At 42.8% G+C, this 10390-nt stretch overlaps 1 protein-coding gene across 1 annotated transcript; it reads right to left on the bottom strand.

Moving 5' to 3' along the window:
* Nucleotides 1–2414: 2414 nt before the first annotated feature.
* Nucleotides 2415–10382, bottom strand: LOC118363413 (tetraspanin-7-like). The gene is made up of 8 exons (XM_035744247.2): nt 10157–10382; nt 7159–7347; nt 6986–7060; nt 6610–6705; nt 4366–4521; nt 4111–4194; nt 3810–3894; nt 2415–3279 (listed from the first exon to the last, which is right to left on the bottom strand). Exons 1-7 carry the CDS (start codon nt 10241–10243, stop codon nt 3826–3828), a joined length of 756 nt encoding a protein of 251 aa, XP_035600140.1. The 5' UTR covers nt 10244–10382; the 3' UTR covers nt 2415–3279; nt 3810–3825.
* Nucleotides 10383–10390: the final 8 nt, after the last annotated feature.

Here is a 10390-nt window from a genome sequence, read left to right as displayed (position 1 = left end):
AGGCTAGTAAAACACTGTCACCACCTATAAATCCACGATAATTGAGAATTTAAAAAAGCATTTTTCTACGGCTGGCCATGCTTTCCACCTGGCCACCCCTACCCCGGTCAACAGCTCTGCACTCCCCATAGCAACTTTCCCAAGCCTCCCCTATTTCTCCTTCACCCAAATCCAGATAGCTGATGTTCTGAAAGAGCTGGACCCCTATAAAATCAGCTGGGCTAGACAATCTGGACCCTCTCTAAAATTATCCGCCGCAATTGTTGCAACCCCTATTACTAGCCTGTTCAACCTCTCGTATCGTCTGAGATCCCCAAAGATTGGAAAGCTGTCGCGGTCATCCCCCTCTTCAAAGGGGAAGACACCCTAGACCCAAACTGTTACAGACCTATATCTATCCTACCCTGCCTTTCTAAGGTCTTCGAAATGTGTAACTTCGCATTGTTGTTTGTGTCGCACTGCTTTGCTTAATCTTGGCCAGGTCACAGTTATAAATGAGAACTTGTCCTCAACTGACCTACCTGGTTAAATAAAGTGAAATAAGAAATATATATATATATATTTTAATTGTGCATGAAAGTGTAACCAAAGCTATACCTGTAGAACTCATAGCTGGACCTAGAGTAGTCCAACCTTCAAGACACCCTACTAATGCCTAAGTACGACACAGCCTTCCCAGTTAGCCTCCCAGTAATAACGTCATTGGAGGCCCTCTCTGCACAGAGCTTTAGGAGATGAAAAGCTCTGTGGAAGGCTTAGGTGAACCATATGAGCCGAATGACACTTCCTTCTTGTCCCCAGACAGAATGAGATGCCTATTTGCTGTGCTGGCATCCACTGTCAGCTGGATGAAATCTGTTCAGGGAGAAAGATAATGTCGTGGCATTCGAATTATATTCATATTGACAAAATATATACAACATATCATCTAATAAGTCAATTTAATTCACCTCTTGAAGGCCAACGTTAAGCCCTACCAGCTCTCACAGTCTCACGTCCGAATTAGATGTTCATCCATGTTTCTCAAACGTCAAATTTCAAAGTGTTTCAGGTTAAGTTCAGGCATTAACTCAGGATGTTTAAGTTAAGGGATAAGGAGAGCTTGGGGCCTATAGGTGTGTTTGTTCATGGGTGTTTAATATTGCACAAAGTTTATCTGAGGGAGACTGGGTGTGTGCGCCAAAACATGTATTATGTCCAGAACTCCTCTCTGGTCTTGGGAACTGAACAACCTGGACATCTGTCACTGTGAAGGAGAGTCAACTATTACCTCACGCCTTATAACAAAGATCTGTTTTATATGTTATTGAGCAAGCGACTTAGTCATGCTTACATTTTAAGTATGGGTGGTCCTAGAAACGAACCTACTATCCTGGCATTGCACCATGCTCTACCAAATGAGCTACAGAGGACCAGTGGTCACAAAAACAAAATAGCAATCAATCAGATTTAGTCTATAGAATATATAACAGGGGAGCCTGGTCCTAGATCAGCACTCATACTCTGAGACACAATTGTGAATACAGGCCCAGGTCAGAACTCACCTTGAGACACTCCCAAGGCAGGTCTCAGTTATTTTACTTCATTCTCTTGCCTTCCTGTGCCCTCTGCTGGTATGTAGTCCATCTCCCTCAAAGTTTTCTGAATGATAAAACCAGTCAGCATTTTATGGTATCCATATATTTTGAAAAACCAACAAGGTAACAGGGATGACTAGCACAGAAGTCATGATAGAAAGATTTAGCATCTCAAATCAGTTCTACCCTTACCTGTTGCCCAGCCCTCTGCTGCTGCTGAAACAACCATATGACCGTGGTGTTGACTCACAGAGAACAGATGCAGTGATCACAATGACATACATTTCAAGCACTTAATTGTAATGAGGGCAAATGTTCTTAATTTCACCGGCGGGGGGAACAGGGTCGGCCTATGCTTCAAGCCGGGAACTTGTTGATGCTTGAGATGAGTTTCACGAAACGAGGCAAATCAAATTAGGCAGGACTAGACAACTTTTTGTTTCTTCACGAGGCAGAAATCCCACTCGTCGTCGTCCGGGTCTAGCATAACAGTTACCTTTCAAAGATACTTGGGAGACTGATCATTAGTTTCTCCATAACCCCCACTATCATACATTTTTTCTTCAGCACAGACATTGGGGTAAATGTATTTCTGCACTGAGGGCAGCTGTAGATACCGTTTAAATCCTCGCCATTCCAACAGTATGTCTGTCACACAACTCAACTGTGTCCATATGGGAGTCACTGGAAACCATTTTTCAACACAAACGACTTTCTATTTGACGAGGTCAGGTAGGCCCCTATCCATATCATTCTGTTCCTAGTGAAAACACCCCAGGTATATTCAGTTCACGCCTTTTCCTTCAATAAAAAAAAACTCATTTGAATGCGACCCAGTTGTTTTAAAGAGTTTAGGTACCTTTATTATTTTTCAAGTATTTTACATGCGGTTTCCACAAATCAACAACCATTAACACTGACAATTATTTTCATCTGAGGAAATGCATATTTTTTGAAACCGTGAACATAACACTTGCACACCAAAGTTACAGTAAATCACATGAAAGGCTTATAAAACACCTTTACGTTCCCACGAGAATCATGGTGGTGTATAATTGTTCTCTTCTCTATTAACTAAGTGTCCACAGCATGCAATCCATCCCTCTACCCGCAAAGGCTACTACACAACTTCCAATACTTTTCTCCCCGTCTCCACAGAAGAGATGGATGGAAGTTACTGTGGTGTTACAGATGGCCTTAGTCACTACTAGTCACTGTAATGCAGAACATGAAAATAGCAGACTACAGTAAGATCACTTTAACCACAAGATGCTATATAACTAGAATATGATGGCAGCATTTATGATAAAAATGAAATTAATATGGACATAACAAACATGAATATTTTTGCTAAGCTCACCAAAGAAATTGCAATACATATGTCATTTATAATAACATTAAAACAGACAATGAATGAAAAATATTACATGTATAAAGTCTGTGAATCCCAAATGAACATTCAAGCACAAACTGTATTCCACTAGCCTTAGCAAGACAAAGCTTAATCAAAACGATGGAGAACTGCAGAAATCGATCCCTTATGGTTTCCAATAACTTTTTCCCTTCAGTCTGGTTGCCATTGAAAAGTGAGTGTCAGCGAGAGTGAATTCTGAAATGACAGAACCATTACACATAGACCAAGGATTAAAACTACGCGCGTTCCCTTTGAGTCGGTGTGCGTCATGACCTGCCCGTTAGTGACCTGCAAAAAAATGTAAAACAAATTTAAAAGACAAATGACATGTTAGAAGGGTTGTAGTCATTAACATTCCTATGAGTTTGATTGGTGCATCAACAATATAATTGTATTGTCACATGTGACAAATACAACAAGCCCTTTTAACCAACAATGCAGTGGCTGTTTAAAAAAATATGAAATTAACCTGATATAACAATAATCAATGTTACATCAGGTTGGGGATTTCAGCCACTGGTCTTACTCAACTGTTCAGCATATTACTGATACACTGTACTACATTTCAACATGATCACCTTCCTAGGTAATGAATACTATATCTGATGTGGCATTTCCTTACATGAAAATGCTCTCGTCCATAGAGGGAGAATCAAGAAGCTGTTACACAGCAACTTAAGTGACCAAACCAAGTGCAGGGGTTCCAGTATAGTGTACTATATGACAATAACATGTACATTTTGGGCACTCTAGAGACATGACTTCAATTACAATATGAGGCATGGAATCCCCCAGTACTAGTCCATGTAGGGTACTACCTGTGAAAGGACACTGCTAGACCATCTCGTACTGGTTGTTGGTGATGTATCGAGACAAGCAGCAGGCCAAGAACACCCCAATGAGCTAGGCAGAAAGTTAAGAGTTTCCATTAGGATGTGAAGACAAAATTGACATGCACTCACTTCATGTATTAAAAGAAAAAGGGAAATCTATAATTTTCTTGATGATCTAACAACATTTCAAGATTTATGCTTCTGGTAATAACATTGTATATTTTCTCCCCTAGAGATTATTATGCCTACAGGCCAATATCAAATAAAGGCTCTTCAATGGATGTACCTGGAAGAATGCAATTCCAAAAGACATTCCGGCAATGATTCCCAGGTTAGACTCCATCAAAGTGGTCACCTTCGAGAAGCAGCCCTGAAACATGTTATGCAGAAGGAAAATAAATATGGTTTCACAAGGTTATAGCTGTTCATTGTGCATACTGGACTGGCAATACTTAGCCTAAAAGACTGGTAAACTATGAACCACAGCTCTGACATAATTCTGTATGATCTGATTGATAATGACATGCGGCAGTGCTCTCACCGTGTTATACACCAAGTCGCGAGCCCTGTCAAGGTTCTTGAGGTCCTCGACAGCGCAGACAGTGTTCTCTTTGCAACAGCTGTCAGGGATGCCTTGGTCTTTGAAGTACTTTGTTGTGTTCCAGTCCGTGTAACTTTCCACTCCACAGCAATGCAACTGCACAAAACACACATTTACTAATTATCAAAAGGAAATAACAATTTTAACTTCCAATTCCTAATTCTATGGTTGACTTAGCCATGTGGAAAAATCAAGTTTCAATGTCACGTGCACAAGTACAGTGAAATTTCTTTGCTTGCTTGCTCTTTCTCAACAATTCAGTAATTAATGTTGGTAGTACTATTCATGTTTTTATTTTAAAAAGTCAAGTAGAACATGAGAAATTAAGTAAGCTACATACAGGGTCAGTAGCTACATACAGGCTCAGTGGCTATATCCAGGCTCAGTGGCTATATCCAGGCTCAGTGGCTATATCCAGGCTCAGTGGCTATATCCAGGCTCAGTGGCTATATCCAGGCTCAGTGGCTATATCCAGGCTCAGTGGCTATATCCAGGCTCAGTGGCTATATCCAGGCTCAGTGGCTATATCCAGGCTCAGTGGCTATATCCAGGCTCAGTGGCTATATCCAGGCTCAGTGGCTATATCCAGGCTCAGTGGCTATATCCAGGCTCAGTGGCTATATCCAGGCTCAGTGTCTATATCCAGGCTCAGTGTCTATATCCAGGCTCAGTGTCTATATCCAGGCTCAGTGTCTATATCCAGGCTCAGTGTCTATATCCAGGCTCAGTGTCTATATCCAGGCTCAGTGTCTATATCCAGGCTCAGTGTCTATATCCAGGCTCAGTGTCTATATCCAGGCTCAGTGTCTATATCCAGGCTCAGTGGCTATATCCAGGCTCAGTGGCTATATCCAGGCTCAGTGGCTATATCCAGGCTCAGTGGCTATATCCAGGCTCAGTGGCTATTTACAGGCTCAGTAGCTATTTACAGGCTCAGTAGCAGGCTCAACCTATGATACAAATGACAGACCTCTACATGCTTTGTAAGTAGGAAACACTGTCAATTTTGCAGGTTATCAAATACTTGTTCTCCCACTGTATATACAGGCTTAGTGGCTACATACAGGCCCAGTGGCTACATACAGGCTCAGTGGCTACATACAGGCTCAGTGGCTACATACAGGCTCAGTAGCAGGCTCAGTGGCTATATACAGGCTCAGTGGCTATATACAGGCTCAGTAGCAGGCTCAGTGGCTATATACAGGCTCAGTGGCTATATCCAGGCTCAGTGGCTATATCCAGGCTCAGTAGCAGGCTCAGTGGCTATATACAGGCTCAGTGGCTATATACAGGCTCAGTGGCTATATCCAGGCTCAGTAGCAGGCTCAGTGGCTATATCCAGGCTCAGTAGCAGGCTCAGTGGCTATATCCAGGCTCAGTGGCTATATCCAGGCTCAGTGGCTATATCCAGGCTCAGTGGCTATATCCAGGCTCAGTGGCTATTTACAGGCTCAGTGGCTATTTACAGGCTCAGTGGCTATTTACAGGCTCAGTGGCAGGCTCAATGGCAGGCTCAGTGGCTATATCCAGGCTCAGTGGCTATTTACAGGCTCAGTAGCAGGCTCAATGGCAGGCTCAGTGGCTATATACAGGCTGAGTGGCTATATACAGGCTGAGTGGCTATATACAGGCTGAGTGGCTATATACAGGCTGAGTGGCTATATACAGGCTGAGTGGCTATATACAGGCTGAGTGGCTATATACAGGCTGAGTGGCTATATACAGGCTGAGTGGCTATATACAGGCTGAGTGGCTATATACAGGCTCAGTAGCAGGCTCAGTGGCTATATAGAGGCTCAGTGGTTATATATATTTTTTTAAAGTGTCAGTTTCAGGGTCAGTGCAAATGCCATATTTACAATGTGCAGGGACACTAAATCATACTAAACTATCATACTAAATCAGATTATGTTAAAAGGTGGTTCTATTGTACATCAATGAGTTATTCAATAATGGTGATGGAGGATCATAACCTAATACATTAGTATACCAACAAGCTCTATGCAACTCTGAAAACAGATAGTGAAGCGTAAAAATCTGTACTATAGAAGTTGTTTATAGTAACACTTCTACAGGGTCTTTGACCAAATTCAGCTGCCATTTCTCTAAACAGCATGTTTTGTGTTATTTGCAAAGGAACCAAACACAGTTAGGCTTCGCATTGAATAACAGGATACCACTTACAGTCTTCTGGATGTTGTCAACCGCAGAGCTTTTGGGGTCAGTGGTATTGTAGTTCGTCACAGCGTCTTTATAGGCATCACCTAATACAGCCTTTATCTGCAAGAAACCAAACATGAACTGAGTTTGATTTGGGGCCAACTGAACCCTATAGTAATGTCAAGTGTATTGTAAGTCACCTCAGAAGTACCTGCACATTGGTGTATGCTCATCTATAGTTCACCGCAACATTTCGACCAGAACGTCTTCCAGACGTTGCAGTAAACTATATTGGAACATCCCTCAGTGCACATATATGTCCATTCTTTATATATAACCGTTTTGGTACCCAGCACCTGGTAAATTGTTAGATGTGGGAACACTACTTTTGAACTAATACCTCATGTCTGAATAAGAAGCCAGAGATGCCTGCCACAAACTCAGCTATGAACACCAGCACCAGGAACATGGCATACTGAGGGGAGAGAAACAACTCATTAATTTACATACAACAAAGACAAACATTTGAGGAGAATGTGTTACATTTTGTATTTGCACATCAGTGTAACTGACCAGCTTCAGCATCCATGGGCTACCGCGGCATGTAGCGAAGCAACCAAACAGGCCAAAAATGATGATGATGGCTCCAGTCCCGATGAGGACATATGGTGCATTGGTGCTCTTCTCAGAGGCCAGCTGGAAATAAGCTTCCAGGCTCACCTTCCCCCATACTCCAACAGCCAGAAGGATAACCCCTGTAAACTGGGAGAAAGCACAGACAGTCAGCTCCAATCTCAGGTAATGTCCCCAGGGGATGTTTCAGAGATTTGACCTAGTTCTGACACAAACTCAAGATTTAAAGCGAGAAAAAAAAAACCTTTATTATACACCTTGAACACCTCACAATTATATTCAGCTCAGTGTGATATCAGGGGACAGTACACATCTGAAACAGCTTTGAAGTTGGTATAAATGCCTACAACAAGAAGGGAAAGCCAGCATGGAGCTTACATGGAATATCAAAAGGGATTGATATTCAATCGAACCCAGTCTGCGGTCCCCACATGCTTCAAGATGGCCACCACTGTTCCTGTTCCCAAGAAAGGTTGAACTAAATGACTACCGCCCTGTAGCACTCATCTCTGTCATCATTAAGTGCTTTGAGAGACTAGTCAAGGACCATATCACCTCCACCTTACCAGTCACCCTAGACCACCTCCAATTTGCTTACCGCCCCAATAGGTCCAGACGATGCAATCGCCATCACGCTGCCCTAACCCACCTGGACAAGAGGAATACCTACGTAAGAATGCTGTTCATTGACTACAGCTCAGCATTCAACACCATAGTACCCTCCAAACTAATCAATAAGCTTAAGACCCTGGGTCTCGAACCCACCCTGTGAAACTGGGTACAGGACTTCCTGACTGGCCACCCCAGTTGGTGAAGGTAGGAAACAACATCTCCACTCCGTTGACCCTCAACACTGTGGCCTCACAAGGGTGCATTCTCAGCCCTCTCCTGTACTCTCTGTTCACCCATGACTGCATGGCCATGCACGCCTCCAACTCAATCATTAAGTTTGCAGACACTACAGTGGTAAGCTTGATTACCAACAACAACGAGACGGCCTACAGGGAGGAGGTGAGGGTCCTCGGAGTGTGGTGTCAGGAAAATAACCCCTCACTCAATGTCAGCAAAACAAAAAAAGATGATTGTGGACTACAGGAAACAGCAAAGGGAGCACACCCCTATCCACATCGACAGGACAGTAGTGGAGAAAGTGGAGCATTTAAGTTCCTCTGTGTACATATCACCGACAAATTGAAATGGTCCACGCACACTGATAGTGTGGTGAAGGCGCAACAGGATGCAGAATTTTATTTGGCTTGTCACCGAAAACCCTCACTACCTTTTACAGGTGCACAATTGAGAGCATCCTGTTGGGCTGTATCGCCGCCTGGTACGGCAACTGCACTGCCCACAACCGCAGGGCTCTCCAGAGGGTGGTGTGGTCTGCACAACGCATCACCGGAGGCAAACTACCTGCCCTCCAGGACACCTACAAACACCCGATGTCACAGGAAGGCAAAAACGATATTCAAGGACAATAACCACCCGAATCACTACCCGTTCACCCCACTTCCATCCAGAAGGCGAGGTCAGTACAGGTGCATCAAAGCTGGGGCAGAGAGATTGAAAAACAGCTTCTATCTCAAGGCCATCAGATTGTTAAACAGTCACCACTAGCACAGACAGGCGGCTGCTTAGCTACAGACTTGATATCATTGGCCACTTTAATAATGTTTACATATCTCACATTACTCATCTCATATGTATATGATGTATACTGTATCCTTCACCATCTATTGCATCGTAGCTGCTCGGTCACTGCTCATCCATATATTTTATACTTATATATTCTCATCCCATTCCTTTACTAGATTGTGTGTATTAGGTTTTGTTGAGGAATTGTTAGATATATTACTGCACTGTCAGATCTAGAAGCACAAGCATTTCGCTACACTCGCAGTAACATCTGCTAAACTAGTGTATGTGACCAATAAAATTTGATTCAACCCAGCCCCCCTCACCGACACAACCAATAATAGCCCATGGTCTCACATCAGTGAGCTCAGCATCTTCCTTTGTATAATATCCCTTACTTTAACCAGTCATATACTCACGGACTGCAGTCATCAGTCAATTGGACCTTGAATTATACAAATCACCCTCCATATAGCAATAAATGACAGAGATGTGTTGTCATGAACTTTGAACCCATAAAAGCCACGTTTGATTAATGTCATAGATAGAATAATATACACTGTGAAGAAACACCATTTGAGATCATAATAGTTATTTAGTAAGAGTGCCGGCTGTCTGAGATTGAGATACAATCAACAACCAGGCCCAACTTCGAAAAGTCGTTCACAACATCTGACAGTTTGTCTACGAATGTCACCACGATCCCCGCAATCAAACCTTTAAAATGTTTTATTTATTTTATTTGACCTTTATTTAAGCAGACAAGTGACTTAAGAACAAATTCCTATTTTACAATAACCGCCTACCCCGGCCAAACCTTAACGACGCTGGGCCAATTGTGCGCCGCCCTATAGGACTCCCGATCATGGCAGGTTGTGATACAGCCCGTGATCGAACCAGGGTCTGTAGTGACGCCTCTAGCGCTGAAATGCAGTGCCTTAGAACGCTGCGCCACTCGCGAGCCGCAACGCTCAAAACAAAAAAGAAACAATGTAACGTGGCTTTGCAACGTTGTCGCGGTTGGATAAACGCACAACTTTCACAGACAAACATATGCGCATAAATAATGTAAAGTAGCTCGAGGCTTCGCTATATCCAACAATTAAGTGATTATTTTCCAACAGTGTTTTCTAACTATTTCAGGGAAATGATGTTTTATTTTCAATAACTCGAGTTCTTACGTTTCAGCCAAAGCATTACGTTATTCGTTTGGAAATTCCTTTTGGAATTTAGGGATCGCCGCTAATTTAGCCCATTGTTACCGTAGCTTGCTTGCATCAGTTATTTACAAGTGAACACTTACCCAAAATATGAGACTGTAAGAAATAAGAAAGGTCTTGAGACATGTAATCACTGGCTTAGTTTGGAGCCTTCTTGATGGGGGAGACATTATGGCTATTTCGCAGAAATTGGCAATCAAAAAGTATCGTTGCTACAAAGTGAGAGAAAAAAAAACACTTCCACAACGTCTTGCTGGAAAACTTTTGTCGACAAATCACAGAATCCAAGGAGAAGGGAAGTGTCGTCACTAATCCCA

This window comes from Oncorhynchus keta, chromosome 30 (assembly GCF_023373465.1).
Source record: "Oncorhynchus keta strain PuntledgeMale-10-30-2019 chromosome 30, Oket_V2, whole genome shotgun sequence".
Lineage (NCBI taxonomy): Eukaryota > Metazoa > Chordata > Actinopteri > Salmoniformes > Salmonidae > Oncorhynchus > Oncorhynchus keta.
This window is presented reverse-complemented; position numbering and strand designations above follow the sequence as displayed.